At 35.6% G+C, this 17,152-nt stretch overlaps 2 protein-coding genes across 2 annotated transcripts; both read right to left on the bottom strand.

The window, feature by feature from the left end:
- Positions 1–675: 675 nt before the first annotated feature.
- Positions 676–8,515, bottom strand: eef1a1a (eukaryotic translation elongation factor 1 alpha 1a). Its single transcript, XM_067422190.1, has 8 exons — positions 8,363–8,515; positions 6,748–6,931; positions 6,479–6,658; positions 6,091–6,387; positions 5,244–5,394; positions 4,835–5,091; positions 4,519–4,753; positions 676–1,471 (listed from the first exon to the last, which is right to left on the bottom strand). The coding sequence occupies exons 2-8, from the start codon at positions 6,889–6,891 to the stop codon at positions 1,347–1,349; spliced, it is 1,389 nt and encodes a 462-aa protein (XP_067278291.1). The 5' UTR covers positions 6,892–6,931; positions 8,363–8,515; the 3' UTR covers positions 676–1,346.
- Positions 8,516–8,685: 170 nt separating this feature from the next.
- On the bottom strand, positions 8,686–16,903 carry slc17a5 (solute carrier family 17 member 5). The gene is made up of 11 exons (XM_067422189.1): positions 16,748–16,903; positions 14,029–14,216; positions 13,422–13,655; positions 12,627–12,714; positions 12,454–12,540; positions 12,189–12,307; positions 11,915–12,076; positions 11,027–11,159; positions 10,736–10,883; positions 10,469–10,559; positions 8,686–10,176 (listed from the first exon to the last, which is right to left on the bottom strand). The coding sequence occupies exons 1-11, from the start codon at positions 16,833–16,835 to the stop codon at positions 10,045–10,047; spliced, it is 1,470 nt and encodes a 489-aa protein (XP_067278290.1). The 5' UTR covers positions 16,836–16,903; the 3' UTR covers positions 8,686–10,044.
- Positions 16,904–17,152: the final 249 nt, after the last annotated feature.

Genomic DNA, 17,152 nt, shown 5'->3' with positions numbered 1-17,152 from the left:
TTGTTTGCCAGGCTTCGAAGTGCATAAAGCATAACCGATCGGTGCTGCTAGAGTTTTATCCCTTACATCAATTTCGTTTTAAATGTAAACGTATTAAACCTGCTTTTTGTCAGCACATTGAAGCGCATAATTTAATGTAATTGTTATCATATAGCGATTTAAAATAGTAGTCCATATAGCAACTTAAATAAGACATAACTTAATAAAACATCAGATTTATATTTAAATTCGGTTTATTTTTTTAATTGCAAGCGAAAATAATCAGTAGTGAAATTGAGAGTTAATCTATTCTGAATTCTTATTCTTTTTACAGAGAAAACATCTGCACTTAAAGCAGTATGAAAGAACTCTGCTTTTTATAACGTAAAATTGTTAATGTACAACGGTTTGCAACTATTTTACTCTTTTATTTAGGACAGGTACTTTTACTCTACTAGAACTACTTTTTTTGACAAGTAACAGTAGGCCACTTCTACTAGGCTTTTTCAGTACCCTTTCCACCACTGTTCATTTCAGAAATCATCCAGACAAGCTAAAATCTACTCTAAGCTGTTCTTAGACCGTTTATTGTATGGACTTTGTCTGTAAATGTACAAAAGTAAATGATCAAACACACTCCTATATAGCTTTTATGGTGTGCCCTGTTCAAGAGTGAAATGAACACAAACAACATCATCGTGGTTGAAACATCTTTAATATGACATGAAAGCTTTTATTTTTATGATAAGGTGCAGTAGCTAATGCCAATTAAAGTCAACAAGTGCTTGTGCAGGGTTAGCCTACGCCAGTCAAAGTGCTAAACATAAAGCTGTCAGTGCACTAAAGATTGCATGAGCCCAAACATGGGCTAATTAAGAGCTTCATTTTAGATTTTCATTGTTCTGCAAAGCTAAACATACAGGTTCTCAAAGTCTACTAAATAGTGTTGTTTAAGTAGCTCACCACCAGTGGATACTGAACACATGGCATTTTGCAAACAAACACTAAAACAAGCAAAGACAACATTGTGAGAACCAGGCTAAAACTGCACTCCAGAGCAGGAGAGGTCAGACCTCTTACGATTTTAAAAATCACACATGGGTTCAACAGCCATCATCAAAGAGAAGAGCACAACTATCAAAACACAAAGAATGGTGTGGATTTAAGACTTACGAGTCAACATACAAATTAAGAGTTATCTAAAGGACTGCTTTTGTTAAGATTTTTTTCCTTCTGATACTTTTGCGATGCATTGGAAATATTAAGCAGTCTCTAACTATGGAACCTAAGCAGCCAATAGGATAGAAGAGCTGGATGACCTCTGCTTTTCCATATGTGCCTCTGGAGTTGGCAGTCAAACACAACATTCATTTGGCCTTCTGGGCTTTCTGAGCGGATTTGGTGATCTTTCCGCTGGTCGCGGTCTTCTTCTCCACTCCTTTAATCACTCCAACTGCAACTGTCTGACGCATGTCACGCACAGCGAAGCGACCTGCAAACCAAAAGGATGGTTTTGATCCAAGCAGGTCATCTGTGTTCATTAATTATCCCCATCATCCTAAAACAGATGAGTCTCTCGGATGAGTTGTGCTGTCACTGTGTTGACAGTGCAAAGAAAACTTATTCACCCTATCTATTTTCTAAAGGTATTTTGTGAGCAATTCAGCCATGCATACATTTACTTTTACAATTAAAAAAAATTCTAAATGTCAACAAACTTCTGGTGATGTATACCAGATTTCTTCAATAATTTTAGTCCTCTTAAACTCTACCCCAACACTCGCATTCAGGGGCTGTGTGTATAAAACTTTTCAAAAATGCTCTTTAGAATAGGTTTATTTAGAATATAGCTTGAATTAAAGGTGATTATACACAGGGCAACTTTGAGCAAAGTTGCTGGGCAATGTTGCCATCTGCAGGCAACCAAGTGAGACACAGGGCCCATGACCAATCTAAAGTATCCAGATAGAAATGTGTTGCCCATTCATAATGGGAAAGTGCCCAAGCACCATCGCTTGACAACACTGCTCAAAAAAGTTGCTCATTTATCATCACCTTAAGTGTCAAATAATATATATATATATATATATTTTTTTTAAGTAGGACTTGTTTAAGAGTAGGAGCTATTTAAAACGAAGCTAAAAGCAACTTTCAGCAAAGTCACTTAAGTGTCACAAACTAAGGACTACAGTGATGTCAACTCAAAAAATGACTGCCCGCAACCTCTGAATCAGCCAGTAGTGAGCCTGAAAGGGTTGTCATGGCAGCATGCCATCAATCAAAATCTTTCAATCCTCATAAAAGCGGCATGATTTTGCCGCATGGTGAGAACATCTATTGGCAAATCAATTAACTTGCATACAGTAGTGGCAAAAAATTATGTCCGGCCTGGCAAAATTTAAATTTTCACTCTTTATCCAAATATTACAAATGTGTTTGTACATATATAGCATAGTTGTGCTTGGAGTCTAATGTTTTTTTGTGATAACGCAATAAAATGTGCCAAATTATGCTGAAATAATTTTTGGGAAATTTTCAAGGAAATTAAGAACACATGCAAATACAAGAAAGAATGAAATATTAATAACAGGATGTGTATGTCTTTTCCTGTAAGCTTCTGTTTTTCTATGCTTTTTTTGCATTGTAAAATAAAACCTGTAGCTATGGAAGCCTGTGTCCGGCACAAAATAAAACAATTAAAAGAGTAATTGCTTTTTATCTCAGAATTCTGACTTTTTTCTCACAATTGCATGACATAATAATCACAATTCTGAGAAATAAACTCACAATTGCGTCCTATAGTCACAATTCTGACTTTTTTTCACAATTGGAAGTTATAAAGTCACAATTCTGAGATATAAACTCCTGATATAAACAAAGTCACAATTCTGAGATATAAACTCCTGATATAAACAAAGTCACAATTCTGAGATATAAACTCCTGATATAAACAAAGTCACAATTCTGAGATATAAACTCCTGATATAAACAAAGTCACAATTCTGAATTTTTTTTCTCAGTCAGAATTGTGACTTTATATCACGCAATTGCGAGTTTATATCTCAGAGTTCAGAGTTTATAACTTGCAATTGTGAGAAAAAAGTCAGAATTCTGAGATATAATGTCGCAATTACTCTTTAAAATTTTTTTTTTATTTAATGGCGGAAACGGGCTTCCATAGTACCTATACACAATTTTACTCCGAGCGGATTTATACATTTGGCCCCAGATCGGCCTCCATCCAATCTACAACCAATGGATAGAACCAAGTCCCCCAAGCTGTTATTTGAATGTGTCACAATATGGAACCTATCTCTCCCTCAATTTCACCACCAAAAAATTAATATATTGATAAATGTGTTAACTGTTTTTTGTCTGTTTTTGTTTTATATATATACTGGTTTGGAAGTAAATGAGAGAATTTAATTTTCTATACCTTTAACATTTAAAAAAAAAATGTTAGTCCAGCAATGATCAGTCATCAAACTATAAGTTATAAAATGTTTTTTTTTAATGTTTTAAATGTTTTTTTTTAGTTATTTGGCATGGATTTCAGATATCCATAAAAGAAGAATTACAAAATATCAAGAAAAAATATATATATAATACATTTAACCTCAGTTACCTTAAAGGCACAATATGTAAGATGTTTGGGTTAAAATATCTAAAAACCACTAGAACAATGTTATATATTTTTTTGACTTGTGTCAACAAAGTATATAACATACTTACATTATCACAAATTATTCCAAGAATCTTTAAATCCCGAGAAATAAGCTATTTTAACCAGGGTGTTCTATGACATAATTCCTGCGTTACCCTAATTGATTTCTGGCTTTATTTTGTAGAAAACATGTAAACTCCAAATATGCTTTAATATATTATATGTTTTATTAGACAGGTGAGCAACTGTTTGGATACATTCATCAACAGAAAACGAATCATTGTTATATAGCGCAACACATCTCGTTTTCTTGATTTACCGCGAGTGCCATGTTTTATCATGCCTAATATCGATTTAGCTTACTGCAGTGTGCAACGAGTGTCTCATAGTTGCATAATAACATAACTTTAAACACACTATTATGATAAAACAGCGCTGCGTTACCTCACATACGCATGACCGGAAGAAGCGGAAGCGGTCATCTGTGGCAATAAAAAGCTCCACTGCTTTCAAGCCGTGTGTCGCGCTTGTCTCTCATTGGCAATCGCTCCAGCGGCCTCGTTCCGTTCCAACGGCTTTCAGCCTCACCCTGCTTCATACTACTGTAACGTTAATAAATCGTTAACACATTAGCTCATGCATGAATAGGATTTCTGCCCGAGTGCTGTTGGATTCTTTTTCCCACAGGCTGTAGATGTGAAGACAACTCTCATGTTTCCGTGAAATCAAGGCGTCATCAAGCTACATCTTTGGTTTGTATAAGTGATCTCTAGTGGCGTAAATTTACATATTGTGCCTTTAAATGGATAAAAATAAATGAATAATGAACAATGAAGTATTTTGCTTTTCGGGTGGAATGTTGGGATAGCACTTACCCAGAGGAGGATACTCTGAAAAGCTCTCCACACACATGGGCTTCCCAGGGACCATGTCGACGATGGCCGCATCTCCTGACTTGAGGCTCTTGGGGTTGTCCTCGAGCTTCTTTCCAGAACGACGATCGATCTTCTCCTTCAGCTCTGCAAATTTACAGGCGATGTGCGCAGTGTGGCAATCCAGCACAGGGGCATAGCCAGCGCTGATCTGGCCTGGGTGATTCAAGATGATCACCTGATGGGAAAGAATAAAGCTTGAAATGGCTACTCAGGCTTGTTGAAGGGAGTAAAGAAAACAGAAGTTAATCAAGCGCACTTGAGCAGTGAAGCTGGCGGCCTCCTGGGGGGGGTCGTTTTTGCTGTCTCCAGCGACATTCCCACGACGGATGTCCTTGACGGAGACGTTCTTAACGTTAAAGCCAACATTGTCCCCGGGAAAGGCCTCCGAGAGAGCCTCGTGATGCATCTCCACAGACTTGACTTCAGTTGTCACGTTCACAGGCGCAAAGGTCACCACCATACCTGGCTTCAAAACGCCAGTCTCCACACGGCCCACAGGGACGGTTCCAATACCTAGTGAAAACATAGCTTATCATTCATCTCTGCTTTATGTTATCAGAATACCTTATTGCAAGTTTTTTTACGTTTAAAAGATGATAAAGAAAACATGTTTTAAATTTATGTGTAGCCTATATGAAATAGTGTTTGCTTGCAGGAATGCAAACCTCCAATCTTGTAGACGTCCTGAAGAGGCAGGCGGAGGGGTTTGTCAGTTGGGCGTGATGGAGGCTGAATGGCATCCAGAGCCTCCAATAGAGTGGTCCCAGATGCATTTCCCTCTTTCCGGGTAATTTTCCAACCTTTGAACCAAGTCATCTAAAGCATAGTCATAGAAACCTAATGAAGACACTGAGGCAAACAGATCTTTTGGGATGCCATTTTGCACCAGTATAGTGATTAGTCACTGAAGAAATTCAAAAAGCTCCAAACTGACATACAGACAATTGGGGAATTTGAGGGCAAAAAGCTATTTTTATGATTGCGATTACAATTTTTTTTCCCTTTTAAGCTCCAGTTTTGCTGTGCTTATTTGTAAGGCTGCATAATTTGGTCATCAATATGGCTATAATAATATTTGTATTATATTAATGATTAAGTAAAAATAAATTATTTTTTTCTTATTATTACTACATAAAATAAAATAAACAAAATAAGACTCACTATTGTAATCACTCATTAATTTAATTTATGGCTTTCTTCAATTTTTTATGTTAAACCGTCAAGCTTTTATATTGGTGGAAAAACCACAGGGAGCCCTTAAAGCTTCTCTTTTAGCAACAGATGGTTTATAAGCGCTTCTCATTACATGTTTTGGAAGATGGTTGGCATATGTTGCGGTATAAGCGACCCAATCTCAGAGCCGATACAGAGATTAATTTGTGTGGAGCAGCATTTACTGCAAACCGAACTACTCCAAGACATAAAAAAATAAAATAATATATTAACGGTTTTATACAGATAAAGTGTGCATCCTTAATGGAAACAACACTTTATTTCCCCTGTCATACTTACATTGGGACTGGCCTCAAGCATGTTGTCTCCATTCCAGCCAGAGATGGGCACAAATGCCACTGTGTCAGGATTATAGCCAATCTTCTTGATGTAGGTGCTAACTTCTTTTACAATTTCCTCATAACGCTTCTGGCTGTAACTGGGTTCAGTGGAATCCATCTTGTTGACGCCCACAATCAGCTGCTTCACACCCAATGTGTAGGCCAGAAGAGCGTGCTCTCTGGTCTGACCGTTCTTCGAGATGCCAGCCTCAAACTCCCCGACACCTGCTGCCACAATCAGCACGGCACAGTCTGCCTGAGGGTCAGAAAGGTGTCATGGATTATTTTTTATACATAAATAAATAGCAGTTACCAAAATATATGTGTGTGCCATTTAAGCTCCTAACCTGTGAGGTTCCCGTGATCATGTTTTTGATGAAGTCCCTGTGTCCTGGAGCATCAATGATGGTGACGTAGTATTTGCTGGTCTCAAACTTCCACAGGGAGATGTCAATGGTGATTCCTCTCTCTCTTTCTGCTTTAAGCTTGTCCAGCACCCAGGCATACTTAAAAGAGCCCTTTCCCATCTAGGTGTAATGCACATAAACATACCATTATATATCAACTAAACATTTTTAAAAAATACATTAGTTAAAACATCTCCGATATCTCTTACCTCAGCAGCCTCTTTCTCAAACTTCTCAATCGTTCGCTTGTCAATCCCACCACACTTGTAGATAAGGTGGCCAGTTGTAGTGGACTTTCCAGAGTCCACATGGCCAATAACCACAATGTTGATGTGGAGCTTCTCCTTTCCCATGGCTGATTGCTTTATTTAAAGTGCCAGTGTATCTGTAAAGCTTTACACAGACACCAGGAAACAGTTACTGTGCAAATTCTATAATAGACATAAACTAAGTTAGACATGTGACTCTTTTTATCCTATTTAAGACCCACTAATTTCAAGGACTAAAATGTGCCCATTCAAATACATGCACTGTTCTTCAGTAGATCTGACATTACAGGATAGTACACATCAAAAGGAAAATTCAATCAATTATTCGCCCAAAGTTGTCCCAAACTTCCGTCTATGAAATACGTTTTAAGGATGTCCTAGTCATTCTGTTCCACTGAATGTCATTAAAAGGCAGTGAAAAGGCTCCATGCTAAATCCTCATGGAAAAGACTAACCTGCACATTCTTCAAAAAGAAATCCCCTTTAGTGTTCTACTAAAATAAACCACACAGGACATCCTGCATACTGTTTTTTTTTTTTCCATTTTTGGCTGCATGATTATCTTAGAATTACCTACACAAATACTATAAATTCAAATGTCTTATTTGAATTTCACTCAATGGACAAAAAGAAATGCAGACAAAGAAATTTGATTAACAAATACGGGTATTCAATACATGGTCTCCTTTTTTCAACCTTCAGATCAGTAAGTTCATCATTTCAGACTATTTAGGCTTCTAGCTCTGCCAAGTAACTAGCAACTGATTTAACAGACTGGTCATGCTTTTCTTCATGCCTGGTACATCTTTATCCTGCAGACCTCCATTTTGTAAAGATTCCCCAACCGATTTAAAAGACTGGCAGCCATTTGTGAGCCACTCATGTATCCGATATTGTTAAAAAATAAAGTATTGGAACAGCTGTTTAACCTAGAATTCATATTCAATTCTATGGCAGTGCTTTAAGGTTAAGCTGCATCATGAACTCAGCATGTAAGATTATTGCATCAGCATCATTTCAAATGTGCTGATAAGTAATTCGTCAGGAACAGAATTCCAGGAGGTTCCTTAAAGGCAAAAGCTGGACTGCCAATAGTGTAAGGAAGCTAATTCCCAGCTTAACTTGAGAGGTTAACAGAAGGTCTATTCTTGTTAAGGTTACCTAACAGACGCATTCTTTAAAAAGGACTTCCAATTATTCCTGTCATGCGTGACCGAACCAGCCCAACATGACTTCAGAAAGCTGTTTCTTTTGGTGTTAATTTGCTCTGAAACAATGCGTTATTAGTCGTCAACGAACAGCAGGCGAAGAGATCATTTAGATGTCTAGGGGATTTAATAGTGCAATCCCTTCCCCTGCAGCTGCCGCCATGTTCTCCCATTCCCAGTGTCTAGCGCAATGTCGAATGCAAGCATCAGTAAGATCTATTACAAAAGGCAATTATTTTGAAAACATGAATAGCAAGAAGATATAATATGATCTAATTACGGACACATTTGATTGGTTGATTTTTAAATCCGCGGATAAAGATGCGTGTGAATGTGCGGTACTGTACCTGCGCGTGCGTTCGAGACGCTGGAACGGTGCTGAAGAAGAGGCTGAGCGGCGCGTCTGATCTTGTTATTATACAGACCCGACGCAAGCGACTGTGCATGCGCAGACGAGGACAACATTGGCATCGGTCACAGAGGATGCTTGAGGTCAGACTGCCATTGTAAACAAACAATAATTTAGAATTGACGGACGGGAAAGGAAAAAGGTTAAAAGTTTGTTCCACGGACGCATGGGTGTCAGGTGCACACAAACTGAGATGGCGCAGTTCATAATTCGGTGAAATAGAACTTACATTCCTAACAATGAATACATACATCAAAAAAATAAACGAGTGCAATAATTTTATTACATGTACACATCTTGACAGTTGACATTACACAACGGGTTTTATTCGTCATTTTGTTTTAACGATTTCACAAAACAAATAAAAGAAATGTAAACATAATTCAGTTACAACTGTACAAAAAGACTAAAAAAAAGACATAATTTAAATCTCCCTTGTCAACCTGTTGCTTAGCATGTTTAAGGCATATTGTGCTAATCATATGGCTTACAATAAGGCATACAGTGTAAAATATTCCCATTCCGTAACCATTATTTTAAATATATTTGAGGATAATTTGGTATATCCCTGATGTAGGTCATGAGATCGAAATTTTGCTAGTAACAAGTTTTTTTTTATACTTTCTGCAAGCATTGATAGTGTCCAGGGTTTTCCTTTTATTTGTGAGATTTTAGGATTTGTTTATCATCTTTCACACGCACCTATCTATTACCAACAGGTGTGTGATGGTAATTGTGTATTAAATGTATCTGAGGAAAAATGCAATTCTTATGGCATTTACAGCATTCAGTGGTTCAAATAATTTGTTTTTCCAGTTCAATTAAATTATTTTGTTTTGTAGAACAACTACATTGGGTCTCACAAGCATTACAGGAATAGTTCCTGAAGTTGTTCCAAACTTGTAAAAAAAAAAAAAAATCTTCTGCTGAAAGCAAAAAAAGATATTCTGAAGAATATGGGGCAATAAACAGTTGATGGACCCCACTGACTTCCATAGTAGGGGGAAAGTCATAGGTGTCCATCAACTGTTCAGTTACTGACATTCTTTAAAATAGCTTCTTTTGTGTTCAGCAAAAGAAAGAAATTCACAGAGTTTTGAGGGTGACTTAATGGCAGAATTTTCATGTTTTGAGTAAACTACTCCTTTAAGTAGTTCAAACCAATGCACGAGTTGGGCATGATGAAAGTAGCAACTTGCGGAACTCTGACTGATTCGTACAGGGGTTTGATTCACTAAACCTTCTCAACTCATGAGTGTTTTGTTCAGAAATGAGACTACACTGGTAGTGTGATTAAAACATTGTATCCTATCTCCTTATCACGACTGGATTTACTATAAAGATACACGTGTATTCTTCCCTTCACCTTTTTGATTGATCACTCATTTGTTTGGGATGAAAAAAGAAAATGTCTTAAAAACTACCGACGTGTATAACAAATACAGATCTTACCAATAAAATGATCAGGTGTTTGTTGGTGTGTTTAAAAAAAAGAAAAACACTGGATTACGCAATATTCATTAGTTTGCAAAGCATATGGAATTACCTATAGGATCTCTATGGAATTTAAAATGGGTACATCCCTTTGGCCTTTTGGAAATGGCTAATAGTAGTCATGTTTCATTGAATGTTTGTTCTCTGGACAGCCCAAGGCTGGACTGTGCCTTTGCCAAATATTGTGAAGAAAATGGCTCCAAATATATTGATCGCTGCAGAGATGTAGAAGACAATTTGCCACTCTGGAATGGTGTTCTAGATTAAAACAAAATATTTATGCATGTGTTACTCCATTGTGACAAAATAATCGTTACATAGAAGCGGGACACTGATGTAAATTAACATAAAAAATGAATTTCTCTTTAAGAAGCATTTTATGTTCTAAATGTTCTGAATTATGTTAAGAATTCTTGCATAATGAACATAAGACCACCCTATCACTGACACTCATAGTATATATAAAAAAACATTCCTAGTTTATGCAGCACAAATCACAACATAATACATCTTTACATTAAAAATGTTTTTGCAAGAAACTGTAACTTACAGATTTGGTCAAAGATCTTGCTATTACTGGGCCCACCATTCCAGGTATAGTGGCAAATGTGTTTGTGATCCCAAGCAAAATCCCAGCATAGCTGTGAAGAAAACAAAACAAAAAAACATATTATATATTATATCAGATATTAATATCAGAAAGTGCAGGGGCACTTTATACAATGTTGCAAACATAGTTAACATGATATGGATTCCATGCATGTACAGAGTCAGACAATAAAACTTATATGACTGCCAACAAAAAGTCTTGTCTTACGAGGGAGCAATATCCAAATGGTTGATGTTAAATCCAGATGCTGAAATGCCTCCTAGAGCAGAAGAGATGGTGAGGAAGGCAATAGCCAAGTAGTAGTTACAGTCAGTGTAGCCAGCAGCCACCAGGAACACCGCTGGCCCCACCATTCCTGGACACATTAAAAACAGACACAATGATTTCTTTAAAGCATTCACATATTTCACAGCACCAGTTCAATTATCCCATCAACATTTCTGCAAATCTGCACTGTTTAGAATAACACAAAGTGTAAAGGGTCTATGAATGCCTTACCTACTATAGTGAAAGCCTTGCGCACAATTACTGTGCGGATAAGACATTTCTCTCTCAGGCAGTCTGCCAACTGTCCACCCAGCAAAGCCAGCAACCAACAACCAAGGTAGGGCAGTGCAGAGAGCATTCCATTCTGAAAATATCACAATGAGTTCACACTTGCTAAACAGCAAATAGGCATTTTGATAAGAGTCAATATGTGCCTGGACAATTTGCCTACAATATATACACTACCATTTAAAAGGGGTCAGTGTGTGTGTTTTTTTTAACCCCATAAGTGGCAACCCAAACTTAAATGTAGCCTATTGTTTTTACTCTATTAATATAAAATCAAAGACATATATCTAACCATGTTGTGTTCCAAATTTGACAATGATATCAAAAGATTACTGAGATTTTGTCTAGGCACTGCACCAAAAATAGCCACTGGGTGTCACCCACATTTCATGATTTTTTTTAATGCATTCTCCTGTAACAAAATAGGAACCTTGAGACTCAGACCTTTCCGACCAAAGAATAATTTAAAGTACAGTTTCCGAGGTAACACAATGTCCATTTTCAAAATGGTTTACACAGGATGGATTTTGAGTGTATAAACTTTCGAATGATATATTTATGATGATTCATAAAATATGTGATATGAAAAAAAAAGGCACAAAAAAGACCGACTCGTGTTACGGTGACAGTTAAGGGTTAAAGGTTTTTTTTTTCAGCAATAATACATTAAAATGCTTAAAAGTGACAGTGAAGACAAATATTTGAAAAATATTTTAAAATATTGGTAAAGTTACCAACCCCACCATAAAACCTTTCATTTTGGATCATCTCATTGAAGATAAGTAAAAGTAAATAAATCAAAATCAGAAAAGGAAAAGGTTTTGCACTCACCTGCTGGATACTGAACCCAAGAATATCATTCATGTAGGTGGGTAAGAGAGTCAGCAGAGTGTAGAATGTCCAGTTGTAGGAGAAGTGTGCCACAACTATGGCCCATAATGGCAAAGACTTCAGGATTTGTTTCCATGGGATGTAATCTGTTGTCGGGGACAGCTGCAGAAGGAAATGACACATTATAAAACGCACAGTCCATTAATGAGTCAAAAATGACCTGGTTGTAGATAAAAGATGCCAACATAAAACAATGTAGGATATCACTGCCTACTTCATTTTTTAAAGATTCCATTATGTATGTCTTCTCAGCCTCTGTTATCCTTTTGTGTGAGCTGGGAGTGTTACTGACTAAGAAAGCCCAAAGGACAAACCAAAGCAGTCCAACAGCTCCTATGATTCGTAGAGAAATACAAATCAGATGAAGTGTACATTAAGAATATGTACTCAGAGACAGGCCTGTGATAGTACCTTTAGCATTGCATTACCTGCTTGTGCACACAGTACACTTTTAAATGTGTAGTATAATAAAAACTTACCAAATATATAAAAGACGTATGTCCAGTCTAGGTAAAAACATATCTGACCAGAAAGAGGGAGAGCCACTACAGTTCCCAGCTGAGCACCTTTAAAAGGAAAGAAAAAAAGAATAGAACATATGCAAAAACTTGAGGAAATAATTACAAATAAAACCATATGCATTTTAGGGTACCTGTGTACGAGATAGTGAGCAGTCGACTTCTCTCCATAGGTGGTGCCCATGACGCCCACATTGCATGCATAGCAGGAAATGACACTCCCTAGAAACCCAAAAATAACTTTCTTTTAAACTTTTATTTTCCAAATTAAATAAGACACTACCATTCAAAAGTTTTAGAACGGTACGATTTTTAATGTTTTTATTAAAAGTTCAAAAGAACATGAAATGGGATGCTTTTTGAAATGGAAAGCTTTTGCAACATTGTAATACTGTTCAAAAGTCGAGTCAGTAAGATTTTTTTTGGGGGGGGGGGGGGGGGGCAAAGAAATGAATACAATTATTAATCAAAGAAGGATGCATTAAAATGATCAAAAGTGACAGTAAATACATTTATAATGTTACAAAAGATTCTAAATAACAATGAATTATTCTAAATAAATAAATGCTGTTCTTTTACACTTTCTATTCATCAAAGAATCCTGAAAAAAAAATTTTTAAACAACTGTTTCAACATTGATAATAATCATAAATGTTTCTTGAGCAGCAAATCATTATTTTAGAATTCTTTCTGAAGGATCATGTGACACTAAAGACTGGACGAATGATGATTCAGCTTTGCATCACAGAAATAAATTGCATTTTAAAATATATTTAAATATATATAAAATATGTTTTACTAAATAAATGCAACATTGGTAAGCATAAGGGACTTATGTGTATAACAATAATAAAATATATATTATATTATATATAATATTAAAATATATATAAATGAACCATATTTTAGGTAATGAGTTTTGAGTTTACCTCCCCAATACCTTCCAACACCCTGACAGCGATGAGGTAACCAGCTCCCAGATCAGCGGCTACTGGAGTCAGCAGGGTGAAGATCACAGTGCAAAGGATGCCAATACCCAAGAGCCACTTGGCACCATACTTACGTGCCAGGTAGCCACCTGGTATCTGAGTAAGTATATATCCATAGAAAAAAGAGCCCAGGATCCAGCCCTGAGTCTCTGAATCCCAGTCATACACACCGGCCTGTTGACATATTAAACTGAATATGACTAATGCTTCTTAAATCTCATGAATGGGCTTAAATTCATTAAAATGTGCACTAATATGGTCTATTATGTGCATTACTATTGTCCCTCTTACTTTTCATTTAATTTAAAATGAATTTAGTAATTCTAGGTACTATTAAGGGCAGTGTTTGTTAAAAAAGAAAAAAAGATATATGTATATATATATAATTTCTATGATTGTGTATATTTGATAATTTACACATAAAATAGTGTATATTTTTATATAGATTTACAATTAGTATGGTTATGTTTTTTCCCAATATATCATATAATAAAACAAAGGCTGTTTCCATATGTAATATGTGACACCATAAAATAATAGCCCTTACGGTGTGATTGTGTTTGGGTACAGGGCTGCTGTGATGAGGACAGACGGAGGAACTGCTATTGGCACTGGAATGGTTTTTTAGCATGTCCACCATTGCCACACTAAGGTTCACCCTGAGGGCATATGCCACAAAGAAGCCATAACAGGACAAAAAGGCCAACCCGTAACGTGAGGAGCAGCAAGCAGGAGCTGGAAGAACAAACAAACAAACAAACATTGTGAAATACTGGTTAAAATATTCTCCCAAAAATGTCTCTTCCAAGCCTGTATGTACTTTTGGACCCTAGTTCTGAACATCAATTGAATGTGGCGAGCTAAAAAAAAAAAAATGCACAGAACCAAAAAAAAAAGACCAGTGTACTCTGATTCATGATCAAAAGACTCTCACGATCCAATTCTGTTGATGAATCATTCAAAAATAAAAACAAACGTATAAGTAAAAGGTTTGAATCAGTCCGGTGAGTCGTTCACTGAATAAACTCACTGAATTATTCAGAGCAGTTGCTGAAAGTTTATTGAACCTCTTCAAATAACAAACACAAGCGATAACACAATAAATGCATGCATTGAAAAAGTATAATAACAATAATAAATAAATAAAAACGAAATAAATATACACTATACACTATATATATATATATATATATATATATATATATATATATATATATATATATATATATATATATATATATATATATATATATATATTATTTTTTTATTTTTATTTTTTACCGTAATAAAAAAATCTGAGAGATTATAAGCAAATTCAAAACTAAATTAAATTTAAGGGGGATTAAACTTTTTTGAGGTGTTCCTATTTTTCGGCTTCCTTCTAAAATCAACATTTTCAAATAATTTTTAATAGCAGTTCCTAAATCAACATCAGAGCCAATTAAATACTAGAACTCTACAGTGGCCATTCTGATTAATCATAAAATAAAAAAGTAGTAAAAGCAGTTGTGGCTGCTGGTAAGAATTGTTACTAGTATTGTAATCAGTTTGATTTAATTATTGGCAATTAAATAGATACAGAAACCAGTTCATTCACACCAACCACAATACCCACAACATCCACCACATGAGATTGTGCCTTTTTAGAGAATATTTATAATTCCTTAAAATAAAAATTAAATATTTATCTGCTTCTGAGAATGTGAGGCATGTCAAAATAAGAGTAATTCTCACTGCGAATATTTAATATAATATACAGTATATACATGCAAATTTCCTATGGTTCATCAATATTCATTGTGTTATTAGCATACTATGCCGAAACGTACATTTAAAAAGTAATAGTACCAATTATGTTCAAGTTGTCTTTGGTCTAAAAAGTTACTAGTAACTAAAAAGTTGGGGGGGGGGGGGGGGGAGTTCTTAACAAGTATAATGAAATACTACACACTATTGGAATAAGTGCTAGTATCTAGGCTAATAATAAGAACTAGTATCTAATAAATAAGTACTAGTATCTAGGCTAATAATAAGAACTAGTATCTAATGAATAAGTACTAGTACTACGCACTAGTAATAGCACTAGCTAATGAAGTACTGGCACTTAGTGGAATAGATAGTATGAAAAATAAGTAATAGTAACATGAAAATGTATACTATGTTTTAAGGATAAAAAACAGCTTGCCATATAAGGCATGCCATATTAACATATTATTTTACAGTTGGAATAGTTACTATATAATAGTATGGAAATAGTGTTTTTACAATCGCTATGAATTTTTTTTCTAAACTCTTAACACAGTTAGCTTAGCACAACATCTGTCTGTGTAGGTAGACTATACCATTAACACATTTATTGTAGCTGAAATAAAGCTGAAGGGCATTTTATAAAGCTACTCTGAGATGGGTCATTCATTTTTTGTATCGAATTTCTACAGGAAAAGTAACAAAATGCATGCATTTACTAAACCCAACAAATCAAAAACGTGGAGAGGCTGCAAAAGAAACAATATGATCAATAAAATATACTGTTTATATATAAGGGCAGACGTGAAACTTGAGACATAACATAATGCAGTTTTTTGTCTGTTGTTAGTGTTATGACAATGTGCTTTGATTTACAAAATGTTCATGTTGAAAGAGAACGTGTTAGGGTTTGGGTAGACATAGCCTAGTGCGTTAGTGTATTATTTTATTTTAGAAAATTAGTTTTAGAGTTTATAGGTTACCATGCGTGATTTTGAGCATAAAATTAACCGTTTTGCCAATTTGCCAATTGTGTTTTGTAGGTGTGTTGGTGCGTTAAGAGTTAGGACATTTGTTAAAAGTATTGCAATAACTGATTGTCGATTGTAAAAAACTGTATAAGGCGGAAGTTATCACGGTCCATTTTAGGGCAGTTACCTGCATGACTAACACACTTCCTCCTCCACGTGACTGGCTGTTTTGAAAGCACATCTGATAAGCTCTTGCATTATTTATTTATGTAGACTGCGCTTAGTCAAGTCTGCACTTTTTGGATGACTGAACAGCTGGGACATGTTATGGACACTACATATAAATAAAGAATCTCTTGGCATCGGTTGTTCTAGCAAAGCTGTACATTGTCAATGAGGCACAACGATAACTGCATACACATCACATAATATTACTTTGAAAGTCATATTATGGAACACGTAACGTTACCGTTACCATCTCTCGCTACATGTTGTAATAAAATCTGCATAAAAATACATAAAAGGCATGCATAGTTGATATCGTTCTACCTTTCTGGACGTCTCCGGTGTCTTTTCTGCGAAGTAAAGGCTGAACATGATCTTCAGTTTCTGAGTCTGATGCTGAATGCTCCATCATCTTCAGCGGCTGGTCTCCTGCCGCCTGACCAGAAGCACAACACAACAACGACTGCGGAACCCGTGTCTCACCGTCAGCAAAAGCCCATACCAAAATAAAAGTCTCTTGGTCACCAGACACTACTACAGAAAATAAAATAAAATAATAAAAAAACATTTTTACTAACTGCATTTAGTAAAAAATAAAATAATAAAAAATAAATATTTTAAAAATCCCTTCTATGTTTTCTAAAGACCAGATTGTAGTCTTATACACGTTGTAGTCTTAGACACGTTGAATAATAATTATAAAAAAAAAAAATATTTTTTAATAATAAA

Source organism: Pseudorasbora parva, chromosome 17 (assembly GCF_024679245.1).
Source record: "Pseudorasbora parva isolate DD20220531a chromosome 17, ASM2467924v1, whole genome shotgun sequence".
In the NCBI taxonomy this organism is placed as follows: Eukaryota; Metazoa; Chordata; class Actinopteri; order Cypriniformes; family Gobionidae; genus Pseudorasbora; species Pseudorasbora parva.
The sequence above is the reverse complement of the archived record's forward strand: the minus strand, read 5'-3'. Positions and strand labels throughout refer to the sequence as shown.

Coding starts and splice junctions, on each gene's coding strand:
- slc17a5 (XM_067422189.1), bottom strand. CDS start 16,835: ATGATGGAGCATTCAGCATCAGACTCAGAAACTGAAGATCATGTTCAG. Junction 14,217..16,747: donor CACCGGAGACGTCCAGAAAG/GTAGAACGATAT, acceptor TTGTTCTTCCAG/CTCCTGCTTGCTGCTCCTCA. Junction 12,077..12,188: donor TGGAATCTTTAAAAAATGAA/GTAGGCAGTGAT, acceptor TTCCTTCTGCAG/CTGTCCCCGACAACAGATTA.
- eef1a1a (XM_067422190.1), bottom strand. CDS start 6,891: ATGGGAAAGGAGAAGCTCCACATCAACATTGTGGTTATTGGCCATGTG. Junction 6,388..6,478: donor TGATCACGGGAACCTCACAG/GTTAGGAGCTTA, acceptor TCTGACCCTCAG/GCAGACTGTGCCGTGCTGAT. Junction 5,395..6,090: donor TGCTTGAGGCCAGTCCCAAT/GTAAGTATGACA, acceptor ACTATGCTTTAG/ATGACTTGGTTCAAAGGTTG.